Consider the following 21,615-nt stretch of genomic DNA (forward strand, 5'->3'; position numbering starts at 1 on the left):
TTTTAAAATGTGTGCATAAGAAGCTTTGGTTCTGTAGAGACAATCTGTGTAAAAGGTGATGTAAAGCAGAGTTAAGATCCCCAAGAGAAAATCTATACTATCTCTGGAAAGCAGAAACAAATGTAAAAAAAGCCATGAACTTGTTTTGATTCCAATCCTTGTAAGAAGAATCTTCTGTAAAATAAGCATCTGAGGCATAGTGCAGATTAAACAGAAAAAAGAGGTGTTTTACAAGCATAATCTAACATGTTTAAGGCAAAAGGGGATTTATGTCTGGTTATAACTGACTGCTCAGAAACATGCATGCAGCTTCCATCTTCACAGAATCACCAAACAGCTGAGATTGAAGGCACCTCTGGTGGTCAATCAGTCCATCATTGCCCAGGCAAGCAGGGCCACCTAGAGACCGATGGCCAGGACCCTGTCTGATGGTTTGCTATCATCTCCAGGGAGGAGATAACAACCTGCCTGGGAAACCTGTGCCAGGCTCACCCACCCCCACAGGGAATAAGTGTTTCCTGGCGTTCAGAGCCTCCTGTATTTCAGTTTGTGCCTGTTGCCCCTGGTCCCATTACTGGGCAGCACTGAAGAGAGCCTAGCTCCACTCTCTTTGCACCCTCTCTTGAGGTTTTTCTAGAGATAGACAAGCACCATATAGATCCCTCTCTGCCCTAGGCAATCTCAGCCTCTCCTCACAGGAGATACTCCTGATCATCTTCACAATATTTTCTGATCATCTTCCACGGGGTTGGAACTCTCTTGTGTTTGAAGGAGGTGATCTTTAAATATTGACCAGATTTCTTGATCCCTCCTTCCCATTAGGAAGTTCCATATGGGACTCTTCCAAGATCTTTGAAGAAGCCAAAGTCTTCTCTCCTGAAGTCCAAGGCTGTGAACTTGCATTTCACCATCATCCCTGCCCTCTGCCCTCTGCTTCTAGTAAAAGAGAGAAAACCAGCTTTCTTGACAATATTTAGTCAGTTTAAAACTCAAGAATGACAAAGTAATTCCATTATAGTGACATAGTCACAAGATTGAACCCACCTTCTACTGTATGGTTACAAATATTCACAGGGGGGAAAGAAGTTGGGAAGACAAAGTCTCCCAAAGAAGAATTGCTAACATTACAAGGAAAAGAGGGTGACCAGTGAGCAGTCATAACTTTAGTTACAGAGCTTTACAAAGTCAACATCAGTGAAATCCTCCCAAGACATTGTCTCAGAAAGAGCATTTGTAGATGAATGTAAAGTGTTCTGTGGGAACCACCTCAAGACTGGACATTCCCAAATTTATTGGAAACTTCCATTCTTCCTGGAAGCTCTGCAGGCTCCAACACTTCCCATCTTCTTTGAGCAAGACTGAAAGATCATGACTGTCTTTAGTTCACATCCATTACTCAGAATTACTGAACACTTGCAGCTTCTAATTTGTTGGTCTAAAATAATTTCTATTATGCTAGTTCATTACTACACTGCTGTGGAAAGATTTAGCAAGAAGACCCTCATCAATTTAATAGGGATTAGCTAAATCCACTGTATCCACTATTAAGAAAAGTTTAATACTCCTGGAATCAGCACAGCATAACTCAGCAACATTTTCATGTACACTCTGCTTTCCCTAAAGCAACTTATCAGAACAGTGGGTTTTGCCCCAACACTGAAAAAAAAAGAAAAAGATGCAATGCTTTCCAAGTCCTCTAAAAAATCAGTCCCTTGGCAGTAGCAATTATCCAGAGCCTTCTCTAGAGGTGGATGAGGAGAGTTCAGCAGAGTATCTTTACAGATAAACTATGGAAAAGCCTAGTCATTTTAGTAAGAAATTTATAATTAAGAAGAATGTTAACAGATGTTTAGGTGGTAGCTCTTATGGTAGCATTTATTATTTTATGGCTCACCTTTTTAACTTTGGCTTCCTTCAATTTCTCCAATGCAAGTTTAATCTTGTCAGCTTTAGCCTTTGCCTCTAGTTCTTCCTGAAAAGACACAAGATATTTGGTATATTAACTTTCTTGTTAAGTAATCTCAGCAATTTACATTTACTTGAAAAGGGTTGTTCTTGATATTTACATCCTGAAGATAAAGCTTGTTACAGCAACCCTCATACACACAGATAATTTCCAGACTTCTTGACCTAAGATCCTTCAGCCAAAGCTTTGGTTTACAAGTCCCATGCTCCCTGCTGTTGCTCAGCCATATAGTTCCTACATGACCTGTTCCTCAAATGCTACAAAAATGCCTGAAAACTGGACTCTTCTATGTTTCTGTACGTACAGTTGATACAAAAGAGAAGGTGAAGGAAGATCCAGCCTCAGTGAAATAGCATTGTGGATGCAGCTGCTTGGAAGAAAACTTAATTCTCATTAGGGTAAGAGAACTAGAATTTACTAGGATTATACTGAAATAAAGTAGGATTATACTGAAATTTTGGCTTGCAATTACATCACTTATAATTTTATACTCTGTGTTCAGTACATTAATTTATATGAATTCTTTGACTTGCCACATATGATCTCTTACTGCACAGATACCTACTGAGAAGAACATCTCCAATAGTTGGCTTTTATTCTATGAATGGACCTATTCATATTAACACAGAGCACACAAGTTCATTCCACAGTAAGAATCCCAAAAATCTCAGTATCACCCAGCTCTCCTTTTACAAAGCAGCTCTATCAACAACATGCCTCTCTCTTAACATCAATGACATTTGTGATCCCAGAAGACTCTGGATCCCCAGGTGCTAGGAATTTTAGTTACGTGTACCAAATGTAGCACTAGCTGCCTGGTGTTGCCTCTGTGACTGCTGTACAGATTTCCTTTATGCCATCTCTCTTCCAGAACTCTCCTCGAGTCACATTTGGAGTTGGAAAAGCACATTTTGGACAACAAGTGAATGTGGTTCCTGAGGCTGCCTTGGACTCCTCCAGTACTACTGGAGGGTTCACTTTCTTTCTAACTTAACATCCCTATTGCCTCTACTGAAGACTGTCTTGTATTTGCTTTTTTGCTTCTCTGCTGATTTTTGCTGTCCCTGCTGCTCTCTTACTTTCACAGTTTCCTCTGTTTAAAAGGGGTAAGATTTTGTGCTACACTACTCACAGGCTACCAACTTCCAGTCAAGGACTGTGGGAGAAAGTTCCTGTTCTGCTTCCACACAAGATTTCTGTTACTTTCAGCCTCCATTTGCTACCCTGAAGTCATAATTTTTAGTGGTCTTCACACCAAGAGAACTGACTGCAACTCATGGAAGATGCACTTGCAAGAAACTAAGCCTAACTAAGCATTGCCATCACTTCCCTGTCTCTGAGATATCATACAATAGCAAAGAAAGAGAAGGAAGGTTATCTTATTCATCCCAAGTTTTGGGGAATGTTCAAGTGTAGCTAAAGTACTCCTGACTGACTGAACTAAACATCTTTTGTTTCATCGCTGCTTCAAGCACATTTCCTGTTATCAAATTCTCCACTATAAATACCATGCAATCAGTTAAAAATATCTCATTTTTTTCTTTGCAGGTGTGGAAATTTGCATTGCTATAGCTCAGCAGTGCTTAACTTAGAGAATCCAAAAAAAGCTTCTGTAGTTGAACACAAGCAGTTGCACAAAGGTGGCTGCTGCAGGGAGGCTGATGGTTGTACAGAGGGAAAAGTACACAGCCTCTCACACTCTGACCCTCCCCTTACCACTTCCATGAAGCAAGCAGGAAAAGCAGCTTAACCGAAGTGGTTGAGTGTGGTGTGGGCAGGCTTGCTGATGAAAATTTTAGGCAGATGTAATTCAGGCTTCATCTGCATGCGTTGAACAGAATTCTCCCATTGTATAATCTGTGCAACAGAGCTCTCACCTGACAGCCTTCCTGGTTTCATAAGCTTTGACTTAATGCAGAAAAAGGAAATAAACTATCCGATGCAAAATTTTAGCAGTGTTAGAGAAATGCTTTGACAAGCTACAGGATTTGTTTTCCCACCACAGGATCATCACCACGTTTTCTGGATCTTTAAACAGAAGCACATAAAGTCATCATGTCAATAGTAAATGAAGAAGACTTACTTAGCTTAAGGGCAATTTTAAAAAGAAATGTCAGAGTTGATGGAAACTTATGAGACAGCTCTATGCTTCCCTGAAAGAAAGGCTGTACTTTATTTTGGCACACCTAAGGGTTAGAAAATAGGAGCTTAATATCACAGCAGCATTGAGAATTATTAACACTGTTCTTATTTGACTGTGGATAACCAGAAGTGTTAAACACAACTTCAGCCTTGATTGGCTCAAGAATCACTTATCAAGAATCTGGCTAACAGGAAGGTGGTTTTTGATGACACAAAATACATTCCACTTACTGCTGAATTTCATTTTACTGAGCAGAAATGTCATGTCAAAACAAACACTAATCAAGACCATGAATATTAATTTGAAATTGATTCTTTCCATATTAATTTTAAATGGTTATTACCTCCATCATTCACACTGCAGTCTGTGTAATAGCCCTGTGGACAATTTTGTGGACAGTGAGCCACAGTGGGTATGCCATTAGTATTTGAATACAACCTGTACCATAAAATGAGGCAAAGGCTGCAGGAAAAGTCAAACCAATGCCTTAATGAGGAAATAAAGTACTGCTGTTATATTCCTTAGAAATGCTTCTACATCCTGTTCCTATCCTTCTCTGACACTCCCTGAATCTGGAAAAAGACCAGAATATCATTAAGATCAGTCTCAGAGGAACAGTTCAGCTGAGGGAGAAGTGACTTTTGGCTACATATTTTTGATATAGAATTCCAGTTGTGTTTAGGAAGTATATGCTCTTCCCACTCTAAAATCTTGTTTGACCCTCAGGTAATGCACAATGTCAGTTAATAAAGAATTATCTCAGTACAACACTCAATGGAAAGAAATTCATCATGGCTGATTTCAGTGAGCTTTAGATCCCAGCATCAATAAAAATGCTGCCTGGAGGAGAGGCCTGAGGGTCCATAGTCAGGCTCCTGCCCAAAGCAGGATGGCCACCAGCATTAGATCAGGTCAGTCATGATTTCGCCTAGCAAAGCTTGGAAAGCCCCCAAAGAAAGGGAATCTGGGATCCCTCTTGATCACCTGTTCCAGTGCTACACCTCCATCTGAAGTGGAAAAAAATTTCCTAATGTCCTCTCTGAGACTATAAAGCTACAATAAGTAGCTGTTGCCCCTTCCATGTTGGTGATCTAACACTACTATAGAAGCATTTGGCTCCACTAGCTTTGCATCTATCCTTCAGGTATGTTTAGGCTGTCATTAGATCACTCCCAGCCTCCTCTGTCAGACTGGACAAGCACAGCTCCCTCAGCCTGTCCTTGCTGGCCCCTGATCACTGCACGATGGCCTCTGGCCATTCCATCAGCTCTCTGATGGACACTCTCCAGCACCTCCACATAGCGCAGTATTCCAGCAGTGCCAAGAGAAAGGAACAATAACTCCTTAGTTTGCTGGCCATACTCCTCCCAACAGAGGACAGCTTCCTCTGCTGAGATGACCTTTCACTCAAGGTTCTTATTCACTGTGGTACCCAGCAGGATCTCCTTTTCAGCAGGGCTGCTGCTCAGCCTGTCCTTTCCCAAACTGTACAAATGGTTATTAGACCCCAGGTGTGGGACCTTGTACCTTGCTGGGTTTCAGAGCATTTTGCTGGCCTGGCCCTCATGTTTTAAGTCCCCTTGCACTGAAGGTCTGCCAGTGATCCTGACAGTCAGTGCCCTTAAATAAAAGCTTCTTCAGCACAGCTGCAGGTGGGGTTTTATGTCATCACTCAGGTCACAGACAAAAATGTTAAACAATATAAACCCCAGTGCTGATCCCACTTGCTACCAGGCAGCAAATGTCAACTTACTAGCCCTTGAATGGCCAGTCTCAGCCCACCTAACCAGCCACCCTTCCAGACCATACTTGTCAGCTGACAAACCAGACTACTTAGAAGTTTGGTACTTCCTTAAAGATCATGAGTCTAAATCAAGATGGGGAAATTTTTGAAGGAAATGGATAAAACTCATCTCAATAGCATCTCTTCTATATCAGTTGTACTAGGTACATTAAATACTTCAGCTTTTGAAGCTGTTTAGCTGGTATTTTGCAAATGTTGATATTCCTTTAGGACGCGAAGTGAACTATTATTTTTGAGGTGCAGAAAAATGGCAAAGCTTCTCCCATGTTTATGAGTTTCATTCTTCAAACAGTGTTAAAAGGCCCTGAGCATCAAATGAAGCTTTATCTAGTGAACCACTTTTTATGTCATCAGACATATCCAATTTTCTGTTCCTTTTGCTAAATATGTCTGCTGTATGATTCCAAACCCAGGGGCAGCAGTGATGTTGAGGTGATTCATATTCAGTTCACACAGGCTTTTAAACAGCAATGAACTGACCACAGTTTTAAGCAAAACCAAGTGACACTTTTCATGCTCCCTAAAATATTTCTGTTCCCTAAATGTAAACACCTTCTCTCAATCTTAATTGCTGTCAACATGAATACTGAAAGAGATATATTTGTGTATTTCAAGATTTCAGATTCATTTTTTGTGGGGCTGCATCACTCTTTTAATGCCTTCTCTTCTCACAGGGCTGTGAGAGGAGAGAATTCTCACATTATTTGCCTCCCTGAAACCTCATGTCAAAAAAATACTACAAATATCACATTTTATTTCAGTTGTTAAAACAGCTCTGTAAGAAACACTAACATGAAGGAGGTTGTGGTAAGTCTGAAATTTTAGATACAGGTAAACCAGCTGCTCTATTTATAACTATATCTATTTATATACTATCTAACTATTTATGACTATAAATAGTTATAAATAGTTACCTACTGATAACTTTGACACCTTCTAAGAGCATTTGTCCCCTATTGCAGATAGTTTCCATTACTTTCTTTCAAAGGCAAACCAAGAAGAGCAGTAATTCCATGTCAGGACCACGAGAGGTACCTCTTGTGCTTTGTGCTTGTCCCTGGACCTGGCCACCTAGCAAATGTTGAGTTTTCCACAAATTAACTGCTTTTCCTATTTAGGCCAGGGATGGAGCTGGGAAACGTGCACAGAATTTTCTCATCAGTACAAATAGCACAGACTGCAATTAACACACATAGTGACATCTTTACCAAGTGGAGATCACTGGCCATGCTTTGCACTGATGCCAAAACTAAGCTCTCTATAAGATATTAACTGATCAGTGCTTCTTAAAAGAATTCAGTGATAGATTTCTGTTACAATAAACCATTTGCAATGATTATGCCTGTATTGGGCTATCAAAATGATGATTAGAAAGATGAAGGAATGGGCAATAGGTCAAGGAACAGGCAGAAACTGCTGAGGCCACAACAGTAGAAATGTCACTCCAGAGTTCATTCACATTTCACCATTACAGAACCTTCCCAAGATGCATCTACCTGGGAGATCCACTGGTGTTCCAGTGCCAAATACCACTTGCAAAATGACAAGAATGTTTAAAATAAGGTTTGACTCAGACTTACCTGAGTAAGTGGCTCAGGAGGAGGTGGTGGTGGTGGTGGTGGAAGTTCTGGTTCAGGGTCTGGTGGTGGAGGGGGCAAATCATCCACAGGCTGTCCAGTAATAGTAACATAGGGACTAACTTTAGAATAAATGTCATTATTCAAGCCTGTTGAAGGCAGAGTGACTGCACTTTGCTGGTTGCAAGAAGAAGTTTTCTGGGCTTGTAAAGTTTTCTGTTCAACATCATTAAGGTCTGCTACAAGGTCAGCCATTAAAGCATCCAGGTCTTGGTCCTCTAGGGCATTTAGGGATTCTGTAAAGAGAACCACACAATGTGTCAGAAAGTGAGGGCAATGCAAAGCACTGTTTCCAGTTCAGCAGAGATTAAACTGCAGAAGGCATGGTTACACGGTCATAGGAAAGGAAACAACATTTTACATGGGTTCAAGAAACAAAAGTGCTTTTGAAACAATCATTAATCTGCTCACACTGAAGTTCAGAGTACCAGGAGCTCTGGGAATACAAACTAAACAGGACAGTTTAGGAAGCTTCAGTTCCAGTGGCACAGTCTCAGGCCCTTATGATGTTACAAACATGGCCCTGATCCAGCAAGGTCACTGGGTACGTGCTTAGTGATATGAATGCAAGAAATTCCATGAGCTCCCATTAGGCTGTAAGCACAATACGTAAATGCTTAGCAAGTTCTGGAACAGCGCACAACAAACCTTGAACTGAGGCCTAGATCAAGAGTATCTCCATATATTCCTGCTGTTCTACAACTCAAAAATTAAAATGAAGCAGAATCAAAGAATATTAAGAGACAAGAAACTGCATGGTATCATCTGCAGCACAGCAGTAATTGTGTGATCTGTGACATATGCTTTTGAGGCTCCTTTAAGCAAGGAACAAACAAAAAAGTCTCTTTTAAAAGTGACTAATAAACCAGATAGAAACATTGTAACTTTTTCTTTCTGGTTTCTACTCTGACAGAGTAGAAAATAAAATCCTATACCAGAACTCCACATGTAATTTGTGGTTGTTTCAACTAGCCATGGTGTAAAGATACAGAGTCAGTGATTTAAATATCTTTAAAGAGTCCAGTTAAGAAATAAATAAACAAATAACTCGGAAAACATTTAAGTGAGATTTTGAGAGGGATGGAGGGCACTGAATTACATACTCAAAAATGCTAATATAGTTCAATAATATAGTCATGAGACTAAGTGTGAACATGTCACTAGGCCATCTCAGTTTACTCTGCTCTCCCTGTTATGTCAATATAGTATTTAATAAGTTTTTCTTTACAGTGGGAAAGTTGGCTTATGATCCTCTCTATTAACATAGTTCTACCCTCTTTACTGATAGAGTCTTTAGGAAGCCCAACAAGGAACTGATCCTGGGGAAAAAACCAAATCAGGCTAATGCAAACCACCAGCCCTCAGTCAAAAAACCCCCAAGAAAACCCCAAAAAACCCAAAAAATCCAAAACGCAATCACAAACAAAATCAAAGGAAGGGTTTTTACTTATAACTCAGATAAATCCCCTCATTTGATTTACCACACAGCCTCAGCAAGCAGCTGTACATACAAAAGTGACAGTGCAAACCAAAATGAGAATAAGCACTGAAAAGTGGAAGCAGCTGAAGCTGACACTTCCACTGGACAGAATTGCTTACGCAGCTCTGACATCACACTGAGGAACTTTGTCTTTCACCAAGTTAAATCCTTACATTAAAAAGGTTACATTTCAGAAAGTTATTTGGGAGACTTCTCAAGTTTGTTTTCCTCTACACTCAGACATTTTTAAAAGTCTGACTTCTATTTAAACTGAGTAATGTCCCAAAAAAATTGTTCCCTTTGAAGTTTCCTAAATTGAGACACAAAAATATACCTCCCCCTCCAGCAAAACAGGGTTTTTTTGTTTGGTTTGGGGTTTTTGATCAAGGCTATATAAAGATTTTCTTGTCATTTGTTGCTGTGAGGTATATTAAGCAAGTATAAAAGGTAAGAAAGAGTCCATTCAGCTACTTACCATTTAAATCTTTAAAACCAACTGTAAAGCTAAATTCATTGTTGGACACTTTGGGGCATGGAGGTGGTACAGTCTCCACTCCTAAACTCTGTTAAGGTAGAAGAAAAACAGGTATCTGATGATACTGTAATGGTAATTACTACTACATTACATTAACATTTGAAAACCAATTACCTGAATTTATCTAATGAAATAAATTCTTTTTCAATAACAGAATGGCATGCACTGGTTTCTGAGATTATGTTGCACTGGAAGACTACCTAGGGCCAGCACAAGGGCTCAAGCACTGTGTCACAGTCATGGCAAGGGATTTGCTGCTTCTCAGGGCAATGTTGATGGCAGCAGCTCCTGTCAGGCACCACCTGGGTGTGGTGTGGGGAACAGCAGAGAACTGTTTCTAATCGAGACAGTGGGCAAAGCCAGACTGATTTTCAGCTTCCTTGGGTTTTTTGAAGGGGAGTGTGGAAAGAGTTTAGCTGTGTACACATTTGAGCCACAGTATCATTTTCTTTCCAGAGTGCCTTACTTACTAATATAAATGAAACTTAGCTGTTGCTTCCTCCTATTGGTTGAAAAGAACCAAAACCCAAATACAACAAACAAAACCCCGTGCTACTGCAATGTAAACTGCAAACCTGTGTAAATGGAGATTCCTAGTTTGCAGCAGAAAAGGCCAATTCTGAATTTTCATTTCTTTTTCAGCCCTGTTATACCACGTAGAGGTATCTCTGCATGCTTCTATCATTTACACTTACTTTAGGAACTGATAGACTGGTGAAAAAGTGTGAAAAACTATCTAGAGTCTTGTTTTGAAAGTTAAGAGTCTGAGGGAATTAACAGATCCAGTTCACCTAACTGAAAGTCTTCAGGCTTTCAGACACCCCTGCCTGCTTCTCCCACACCATGCTGATGTGAGATGTGATGCCAGAACTTTAGAGAGGAGGAGAAGCCTGTCCCAGTTTCAGGATCACCCCGTCCCACCAAGAAGTGCACCGGGGAGCTCAGAGACAAGAGACTCACTCTCTTACACTCTTTGCATCACTGCTCTTGTAACACTGCTGTGCCCAGTCTGAGGAGGTAAAATTTATCACAAGCAGTCTTTTGTTCTTTTGAAGGCATAATAATGAAATGAGATTATCATAAATCCCACCACAGAAATATAAATACATAAAATAAATATGCACATCTACAAAAAGTCCTAAAGAGCAGAAAGGCTACCGAGGGACAAGGTATTGTGATTTGACAGCTAACAACACCATGTGAAATCTTGGCTTTCACCCAGTTTAAACACAATTCCTGTTCTGTGGCTCAGAATTATTGGTATTTATTTTGTCAAGCACTGGCATTCACCAAGAAGAAAGACCCCCTCCAAATAGGGGCTGTAACCAAACTCACACATCCAAGTTGACAACTTAAGTGTTTTCAATCATTCATTTATTAAAATATGACAAATATATTCTCTTTGTAGATTTTTTTTTCTAGAAATAAAAACTCTCCTTTCATCAGCTTTTACAGGAAGTATTTCATGATTAGAGCTTTAGAAAATGGCTCATGCTGTTTTATATTCTCAAGAGTGTATTCTGCATTGGGAACAAAATCTCTATGAATTCTTGAATGCCACTCTCTCTGCAGCTTAATATTTTGCCATATCTAAAGAATCCTTTAAACATATATTCAAAATGTCGCTTTCATTTCCAAAGTTCACATTTGACACTTAGGCTACATCCCATTTACCCATGTATGCTAAGCATTCATACCTGAAAATTCAGACTCAAACTCTTCCTGTTTTCACAGAATCCTTTAATTTCTTTGGATCAAATCCAGAGGAGTTTAAATTGCTGGGCTGGTTTTTTTTTTTTTTTTTTTCAGAAAATGTCTCTCACAAGCATTAGATATCTTTAACAACCTACCCTGTACTGATATTACCTTATTCTTTGGGCCACTTGTTTTAACTTTCAAGCAGAGAAATTTAGTTGAAGGTTTACCACAATAATGTAACTGTATTTATTCAGAGTGGAAGTGCATGAAAAATGTAGAATAGTTCCCTCTTTTCTCTAACACATAAGAGCTACTTTTCTAATCTTGATGGAAAAAAAAATTATTTACCTGAGTCAGCATGTCCATCTCCCCAAGTAAATTGCTGAACATTTCATCTATATCATCACAGGTTTGCTCCATCTAAAAAAAAAAAAAAAAAACAAACCACAAACAAGAAGTTCATTTCAGTTCATTTCAAAGCCAGTAATGGCTGAAAACAGAAGATACACAATGCTCTTTTATGTTGTGTTCACAAATAACTTTAAAACATTGCTCATGACTTGCAAAACCCTGAATCTATACCTTAGAAGTATCTACTAACAATTCAGAACCCTTATGCTGTACATGCTAAAACACACGCTTCAGATCTATGCTCATAAGAAGTTCCAACTACCTCCTTTTACCATTTGCATTTCATACAATGTCATCTGCTAATAAACCATGGTTGTACCTTAAACATAAAAAAATGCAGCCTGTGAGAGACAGAGAGAGGGAAACAAAGCTTGATGTTGAGAAATTCCTGAACATTTCATCTTGAAAGCCTTTTTTCTTTGGCTTAGATGAATAATACTACAGGAATTTATTGGGCATTATCAGGTTATGGTTACATGACCAACTTTTTGGCTCAATATTTCTCTGTTTTTCTTTCAATTATTACTGCACTGAGAGAACTGCAGTCTTACCTAATCTCAAGAGATGTGAGGAAGCACACTGAGACAAGGAGAATGGGTACATGCTGCATGACCATCGATGGCAGCACTTGCTGCAAGAGGGCAGTATGAGGACAGGATCCCACAACAGTGGTGCTCAGCTGTGGGGAAGGCACAGCTCCTGTAATAATCTCCTAAAAATCCTAATTATCGCCTAATAATCTCTGTAATAATCTCCTCCTCATAAATCTGTTCCTTTGCAGGGAAAGAAGCAGTGTAAAAGGGTATCTGCCATGGAATGCTACCAGAGACCAGGACTAAAAACATCGTTTTATGAAGAGGCTCAAGCCTGCAAAGGATTGAGAATTGTGGTACTAAACACATAAAACCAGGGGTCAAACTAGGGCCAAACTTTGATCATGCAAGTCGTTCTATCAGTTCTCTGGGGTTGTGTGCAGCTGTATTGGATTTTGTGAAGAGGTTTGGGCGATAGAGGGGCATGGCTGCAGTGGTGATTTCTGTGAGAAGGAAGTTTTCCCCATGTCAGACAGCGACAGGAGTTCGTGGTGGCTCCAAGACTTGGTGCTGGCCAAAGCTGAGACCATTGGCAATGCTGGTGGCACCTCTGTGGCCTTAGGAAAGGGTAAAAAATGCTGCACAGCAGCTGTGAAAGAAGAGTGGGCAAATATAAACACTATAACCCTGCAGACCCCAAGGTCAGTATTGAAGGAGGGAGAGATGTCCCAGATGCTGGAGCAGAGATTCCCCTGCAGGCCATGGTGAAGCCCATGGTGAAGCAGGTTGTCCCCGCAGCCCATGAGGGACCATGCCAGAGCAGGTATCCACACCGCAGCCTGTGGAGGTCCTCCTGCCCTGAATGAAGATGAGGGCCATGGTGTGCCACACTGAAGCAGGCTCCGGGAGGGAACTGCAGCTTCTGGAGAGGAGCCCACAGAGCACAGGTTTTCTGGCAGCACCTGTGACCCCCTGAAGGACCCACACCAGAGCAGGCTGCCCCTCTAAGACTCCACCTTGTGGGAAGGATCCAGGCTGGAACTGCTGCTGAAGAACTGCAGCCTGGGGGAAGGTCCCAGGTTGAAGAAGTTCATGAAGGACTGTCTCCCTTGGGGGGTCCCCATGCTGGAGCAGGGTAAGAGGAAGGAGCAGCAGAGATAAAGCATTATGAACTGACTGCAAACCCCACTCCCCACTTGAGTGGGAAGAGGTAGAAGAGTTGGGAGTGAAGCTGAACCTGGGAAGAAGGGAAGGATGGGGTGAAGATCTTATTCATTTTTTATTTTGCAGTATCCTACCATCTTATTAACTGGAAATATATTAATTTAATTTCCCTATGTTGAGCCTGTTTTGCTCAAAGGTAGTTGGCAAATATCTCCCTGTTCTTACCTCAATCCATGAGCTTTTCATTGTAATTTCTCTCTCTGTTCTGCTGAGGAGGGGAAGTGATAGAGCACCTTGGTAAGCACCTGGTAGCCAGCCAAAGGCAACCAACCACAGCACCTTACAAGATGAGAACCAGGCTGGTGCAAGAAAGCAATCAACTGAGGACAATTCTAATGACTATAAAGACTGGTAAGAAAAGAAAACCAGCAAGTTTCCTATTCTTCAGTCTTAATGTTTTTCCTTTAATAGAGCATCTTGATTCATGTAACTATTCCATGGATAAATAATAAAGGTCACTAAACCCTAAAATAAGTATCTGCTTTCTGAGAATTGTGATGTAACTAAACAAGGCACAGACAACCAAGAACTGAACTTTCACATTTCTCTCATATCCCAGAAATAAAAGACTTAAAGATTTGGGAAGTGGATACTCTTAAAGACATTTTAATAGGATGTGGTTGACAGAGTTGAGTGCAATCGAAGCCCAGACGTGGAAATTGTACAGCTCTGCCCAAGGAACAGACATCACACAGGACTGAGTGTGTGGAGAGTTAAAGTCAACTTATCTGCTTCCTTTCCAGCTGACACATCCACATTGGATGGCTCACTCATGCTCTGTCTGTATCACGCTTCTCACACAGAGCCTTGTACACAACATCCTGGTTTTGTAGACTCAGCTGTATGCTGGTGGCATATCATTACTGAATCTTAATTCATTTATTTGGATCAACAGCTGTGTAGCTTCCTACACACCTGGCACTTGGAGAATCAATTTTCATAGAAAGGCTAGATCAAATGGCACTTATTTGATCAGGCAGAGTAAAGATACATTTGTTATGTGACAAAAAATGGTACAGCAGTTCATACTGACAAGTATCTCATCAGTGTTTAAATAGTGCTGAATAATTTTATGTTTTCCTGTTTTCTGATTTAGGAGATGAAAATATCTTCTAAGGAAATCTTATCAGTTCCAGTAGATTTTTTTAAGCATTAGCTACATCAACTTTCATGAAAAGATCCCCATACAAGTTCTTTTGACAAACTGAAATCCTCCTTTACTATATTTTTACAGAATAGAAATATAAAAATGGCAAAAAATTTACTTGAGTTGTAACCAGTTGCAAGTTCTTATCATGAGGAGTAATAAGAACTGTCTAAAAGGGTAAAAATCAAACCTAAGGACCCTCTTCAGTAACTAACAACATAAACAAAAAAGATAAAGTCATGTTGTCATCAAGCCACTGCCTGTACTGGTATTTTATTTTCTCTTGAATTTTTGTTGATTTGGTTTAGGAAGACAAAATTGTTATCATAATCAACAAAAATGCTGAAATTTTTTTTTTGTAAAATACACTGAATAATCTATTAAATTAGTATAAGAACTCTACATATTCACCAAAGATCTTGCCAGGAGCTAGAACAACTTAAGATAGTAATATGAGTCCACCATGACATGGAGTTGCAGAAGACTGTCCATACACTCTTCTTCTCTCCACTTATATCCATTTCTTTTACTTCATTGCCACAATAGAAAGAAAGAGATAAGAAAATTTGCAGATTTGCAAATTATCCTGTTGGATGTTGCTGCATTTTGGATCAGTAAATTTTTCTGAATTTTACAAATAGCCTTGAACTTATTCAAACCAGAAATTCAGGGTGAAATGTGTAGCAAAGTGCCCAGAAGAATACTGAGCTTCATACCCAGTCCTACTCTACTGCAACTTTTCCATCAGGTTCTTCTTTATTCTGTATTCATACTAAGAACTCTTAAAATCACTACTGACTACAATAAATCAAACAGAAAAAAACCCTAACCAAACAGAACAGTACTTTGTTTCCCAGACTATGCATAAGATTTTAAGCAGAGAAAAAAAGAGTTACAGAGTCATGTAAGTGAGAAAGAAAAAAGAGAAGGAAGAGAAAAAAAACAGAATTTAAAAAAAATGAAGAAATTGTGGCTGTCACAAAAAATACCCAAAAAAAAAAACAAAAACCAAACCCAACAAATAAAAAAAAAAAAAAAAAAAAAAAAACCAACCTCAAAAAAAAAAAACCAACAAAAAACAAAACACCAAAAACCCCAAGCTGAGAAGGGCCTTGTGGGAAGCCATATATGTGAAATGTAACGTATTTTTAAAGTGACTGGTTTTCAAACTGATGCCTTCTGGACAGTAGCACAGTTAAAAGTACTCCTTGTTTTTTATTTCTGCCCTTTTCACATTCTCAAATCTTCACTAAACTCCTATAAAAAACTTTTTAAAAATTTTTATTTTATTTAATACTCCTATCTTTTTCATATCTAAGAGATTGGGACATTTTCTCTTCAACTTCCTATTCTAACTATCAATGAGTCTCACTTTTAGTTTATGTAATATATAAATATTGACTCATTAATTCACCCTACTATTTAACAGAAGTCCTGCAGAGCCACTGGATCTATTAATTTTTTTTACCTTCCCAATTTACATCGGAAATTGAATTGTTTGATAGAATCTTTAACACTCCACAGGAAGAGTAAAAACAGTGGTACAAAATTCACCCTGCTTTAAAGAAAAAAAAAAGAACCTATTTAAAAATGAAATGAAATCTGAAAAAGTGACCATACAGTGTACATAGAAAAACCCCCAGATATGGTACTATACCAAGCAGAGTTTGAACCGTCAGTATTTTAGAATCTTGTTCTGAGAAATATTCAAAGCTAGCCCCTGCTCACAGGAAAATGAAATTACACAGGAAGTTACACGGTAAAAAGGCTTCTGCACCGGGGAAAGCACAAAGCCCTGTGAAACTGAGCAAACACCAACAACATTATCATCTCTGCAACTCAGTAGAGCCGGTGCAGTTTAACCAAAGGGCTACAACAAAAAAGGAATGAGGAACACCATGATGTCAGAGGATAAAGACTTAGAGTGGATTTTTGCTATGAACAGTATCAGGAAGCAGCCCACTTAGTGATCTGGTGAGCTGGTGTGTTACAGACACACTCGTTACATTCAAAGCATTGTTGCTATTCTTAAACTGCCACATACGTAAGTAGCAGAGATAAAAATACATGAAGTATATTTGGACAAGTCACACAGAAACATCAAAAGCACACCTTAGGGTCCTAGTCTCTGCACTACAGAGTGTAAATGTCAGAGTACCAGCACCACCAAAATGAACAGTTTGACTACCCAGGTGACCACCAACAGCACAGCAACCTCCTGCTATTGCTTAATGCTTAAATGCTTTCTGGAGTGGAATAAAAAAATCTTTAATATTTTAGAGACACTCCCTGAGGAGTAAATTGCTCAAATCAGAGATTCATCCTTGTATACTACAAACTACACAAAGTAGATCATCCCACAGCAAAGAGAGAAGATGGAGGAAAACTAGGGAGGCATGATGAAAGTGACAGAGTCCCACCATGAAGTGAAAAGCTGGAAAGAGAATAACTGATTGTCACAGAAAGCAGGTGTGAAACTACTGTGATTTAAAAAATGCACCAAAACCTAGGGGAAAGTTACTGAGGCACTATTTCATCCTGACGTACAACACAAATTCAATGGGGTATTAAATGAAAGTCCAAATAACTGTTCCAGGGAAACACACAAGGTGTAACTGTGAAACTCATCATCAAAACTGGTGAGTAAGCAAGATGAGGAGTTGGTTTTCTCTACGTGCAGTTGTAGGTAGAAGTGTTAGCACAGCAGAGAGCTTCAGGCAAGGATGATGAACCTCATGATTTAAGACCTAAAAATAAAGACTCCACCAATTTGGAACCAGAGTAAAGCTTTCACGACAAACAGGTTACCCCAAACCTTCCAGCATGAGATTTCTTGCCTCCTTCTGAAGTACATGATGCCAGCCACTGCTGGGGATAACCTTCTGGCCAGATGGACTGCAGGTCTGAAACAGATCTAACTAGGCTCCTCACAGTGATTTTACAGCTAGATGCCAAGGAAAATCTCATACTACCTACGTCTCTCATATACCTAAATGAGGCAGGATGGAAGTACCTTAACCAGCTATTTCATCACATCTAGTAAAAAATCCTTAACAGACATTTAGGCCCACTTTTATGAAGCAAAGTACAAGAGAACATCTGTCTCTGCAGACTCCAGCCTAGAGGAACATGATCCAATCAGTTACTAATTCTACTAGATACTACAAATGGAAATTGAAGTTTTGGACTGGTACAACAGAAATGGTAGCTGGCCTCCATGTTTCAAAATCACAATCAGATTTGGTAATTAGAATGCTGACTTTCCTCTTTCTTACGTACATGACATGGCTCTGTAACTCTCTTCTGCTTTAACACTAGCTCATATTTTAAAAAGCATGGATCAAAAGCAATTAGACTGCTTCCAGCACTGTAGTTGCCTATCACTGATAAGCACAGTATTTTCCAATAAAAAGCTTGCACACGCTGATAATTCTGAAAGCAGTTTTTTGCTAATATTCACTATTCTTCTGGGAAATGTGGTGTGCCAATAACTGTAGGCTTATCTGCAGCTGAAGTTACACTGCACATTTATCTCAGGGATGGTGTGACATGCTATAACTCCATTCATGAGGGAATAAAAGTGACACACTAAAACACAAGTAGCTTCAGGAAGACTGTACAACTGCAAAGTATCCTTATTAGATAATAAATACATGAAATTTGGCTTTGGATTAACACTAAAGCGGTAGATAAATACAATCAAGAGAGTCCTACTCTAATGTTAACATGGGATACTAGAGCTCACATTCTACTAATTCCAGAATCACCTACCCAGAGGTAAACACAAACATTGTTAGATAAAAGCACCCCAGACTTACAGATCGTACTCATGTTTCACATAAATTTTAACTATGTCATTTGTACAATTAAACCTGAAAACTTGTTCGTTTTTTTGCCATTTTGGAAATACACAGACAGGAACAAACCTACAGTGAGTACTGATTTTGGAAAAAGTCTTTATTAGTCTAAAAGTCCCAGATTTCACAGACCTGAAAACTACACTGTTTCACTTAAATTATGGCAGCAGTTGTATTTGACACTTATTTGCCAAGATGATAATAATAAACACTACAGGAACTCCTATGCCATCTTTTCCAGTGATATTTGAGTACTCCATTTTCAGAGAGAGAGACACAGGGGGTGAGGAGGGTGGGGAGAGACAGACAGACATTTAATATGTTTGTAAAGCACCACAGGATGTTGAGTGTAGGCCATCCTCCAGATGCTGCAGCCTCAGCATCCATCACCTCTGTGATGGATCCCCACCTTCCCCCCATGCACTGCCCCAAACACAATTTTTTTTTTTTTTAACAGCCTTGTCAAGAGTGGTGTCTGGGAGAAGCAGCTGTGGGTTCTGTTCTGAGGGTGAGGCAGGATTGCAAGATTACTGAATGGTCACTGAGGCTCACTTAACTGAAGCTGAAAGGAACAAGGGAGTAAAAGCTTACTCACAGTATGTAAGGAAGAAGTTACCCAAGGCCAGAGGAGGGGGTTAGCAAAATAGGGATATGGCGTGCAGGCTGGGTGTGAGACTCCTCACTAAGATCCTCTCCCCAGTAACTCTCAGGCACACACACAGTCTGGATCCTGGGCTCCAGAAAATGTGACCCAAATATACTCAAGCAGCTGGGGAACTGTGAGTTAAAAGCACCTTATGAAAGGTGGTGAGGGGGGGAAACCAACCCGGTGTAAAGCACATATGCAAGGAGAAGAAAGCTTGGGAGCAATTTCTGTGTACCAGAACTGCACTTTGTACCTTCCTGTCAGCTCCCAAAGGGAATTGTTTCTATGGAAATCAAAACAGTGCCACTTCTGTTCATTTTTATACAGTATCCTCACATCAGTCAATGTGCTTCAGTCTGGCTTGTGGGTCTAAGAACATTATAGAAATACAGCTACTGTTTTGGTCATCTTCTTTTTCTTTTGTCACAGAATTATTTACTGCAGAATGGTCCAGACTGGGGACTTTCTCCTCATGAGCCATACAAGGAGGGCAAACTGCACAGAATAAAATGGTAGAAGACATATTTCCAGCCCTATGCCCTCACCCAGGCTGGTAAAAAAACCAGTTTCCTATTCTGTGCCAGATTAATGGCACACAAGAACAATATTTCCATTCTACCAACATATCTTCTCCTGGAAAAGGCAGAAGGCTGGGTGGAAGTGTGTCCCCTGAGCTCATGAACCACCAGCTTACCCAGGCTCATCCATTTTGAGTTGGTAACATGTCTACTTCAGCTCTACTCAGGTATAGACAACTTCAGACATACAAGTTATCAGAACTCAGTATCAGAACCTGCCATGATGGCAGGGCAGAATAGCAGAAGAGTAATGTAACCTTGAGTAACAGAAATTTATGGTTTCCACATTCCTTCCCATAATCTGTAGCTTGTTGATGCAATGTTTTCCTTCCTGTTTTTTTTTTTCCTGTTACCCAACACTGCTGTCCAGAACTTAGATGACAACAAGAGACTGTAATTTTGATGTTTAGCTTCACAGTCCATGAAGTAGGCTGATCCCACATTAAGAGATTGTCTAACAAGCAGAATGCAGTAGACAAGGAAGCCCACAGATGAGAGAGGAAGGCATACAGGGGGGTACAATGAGAGAAAAATCCTTCCCCTCCTCAATTCCCTAAAGAATCAAGACGTGTTAAAAGTGTGGAATAGGGAAAATAATAGCATAAACTTAGGAAGAGGAAAAAAGGAAAGAAAAGTTACAGTACCAAATCTGAGTGCAGGAACTGCTATGCTGGATAGACAATGGCTCAGCTTTTCCAGCACCCACTTCCTCCCACAGTGAGCCACTAGGTAAATACAAGATATGCTACAAAGGTCCATGACACAACTGTCTCCCCATACAAATAATTTATTCCTATGACCTCTCATTGGCAAAAGCTCTAAATCACCATTTTCTTTCCTATAATCACATATTCTTACTACTGCCAGAAAAGCTTAAGGGATGGCACACATGGTATGGGAAAGGAACACTGAAAAAGGAAGACACTAAATAAAATGCTCTCACAGTAAGAGTAAAGCAAATGGATGAATTTGTAAAAAAATTATTGAATCCATCTGTTTATTTAGTACAAAGTTAATATATTAAAATCAAATAAATTAATTATTAAAATAAAATTAAATGCTTTAATATGGATTTATAGATATTTCATCAAAGTACCTTGCTCAGTAACATAGTGAGTAGTAGAAAAATCAAATGAGGATTTTTTTAAAAATCTCAGTTTTACTACTGACTGAAGTGTCAGGTACAATTCCAAGGCTCACTGCCAACTTTTCACCTAGCAAATTTGCTTCTTTCAGTCTATACAATGCAGTGATTACAGGCAGCTTTAAGCAGCAGGTTCCAGATGAAGATGTGTAAGGAAAAGTGGAAGCCTGCAGTCCCCACAGAGAGGACATTGTATTGGTGTGGCAGTGGTTGCTTTGTCACAACCCAGAGAGCCCTGAACTGCACAAAGAAACAGTCATGTAAAGAAAATGCACCAGAAGGGTGACATTTCCATTCTTAGATTTCTCTAAGGTTTTCCATGAGAAGGAAATGTCACTGCCTCCCTCTCTTTTTTCCCTCAGAAGTGGAGGAGGGATGGAACAATGCTGATCTGGTCACAGCAACTCCATCATGGAGACAAGGGGAGACAAAAAAAGGGGAGACAAAAAAGGCCAATCTAATGACAGATATGAAAGGCTTTGCTGGAATTCATGTAAGAACATAGTCCCCATGGGACAGAACTGCAATTAAGTTTGTGATGGATTCCTTCCTAGAACTGGCATCCAAAACCACTGGCTCATTAATATTTGCTCTCTCAAACATTAGGTCTGTCACCTTCCCCTCAGTCATGAGGATATGATCACTAAGGGACAAAACTAAGCTGTGACCACAACAAATATTTGTGAATGTTATCTGTGTTCATGGTTTTGGCACATATTTTTGCTTGGTCAAGGCTACCTCAGGTACTTATGTCCTGCAAAGCACATTACAGCAGATATTTCAAAGACAATATTTCATCAAAAAGCAAAGAG

At 39.7% G+C, this 21,615-nt stretch overlaps 1 protein-coding gene across 2 annotated transcripts in view; it reads right to left on the minus strand.

The window, feature by feature from the left end:
* APBB1IP (amyloid beta precursor protein binding family B member 1 interacting protein) overlaps nucleotides 1-21,615 on the minus strand; it is a 64,009-nt gene that overhangs the window by 37,711 nt on the left and 4,683 nt on the right. For both annotated transcript variants that reach the window (XM_059493418.1, XM_059493408.1), the window contains exons 2-5: nucleotides 11,612-11,683; nucleotides 9,506-9,593; nucleotides 7,494-7,786; nucleotides 1,895-1,972 (exon numbers count right to left, since the gene is read on the minus strand). In XM_059493418.1, coding sequence (XP_059349401.1) covers nucleotides 1,895-1,972; nucleotides 7,494-7,786; nucleotides 9,506-9,593; nucleotides 11,612-11,683 — 531 coding nt within the window. The remainder of the gene's footprint in view (nucleotides 1-1,894; nucleotides 1,973-7,493; nucleotides 7,787-9,505; nucleotides 9,594-11,611; nucleotides 11,684-21,615) is intronic.

Source organism: Ammospiza nelsoni, chromosome 1 (assembly GCF_027579445.1).
Source record: "Ammospiza nelsoni isolate bAmmNel1 chromosome 1, bAmmNel1.pri, whole genome shotgun sequence".
Taxonomy (NCBI): domain Eukaryota; kingdom Metazoa; phylum Chordata; class Aves; order Passeriformes; family Passerellidae; genus Ammospiza; species Ammospiza nelsoni.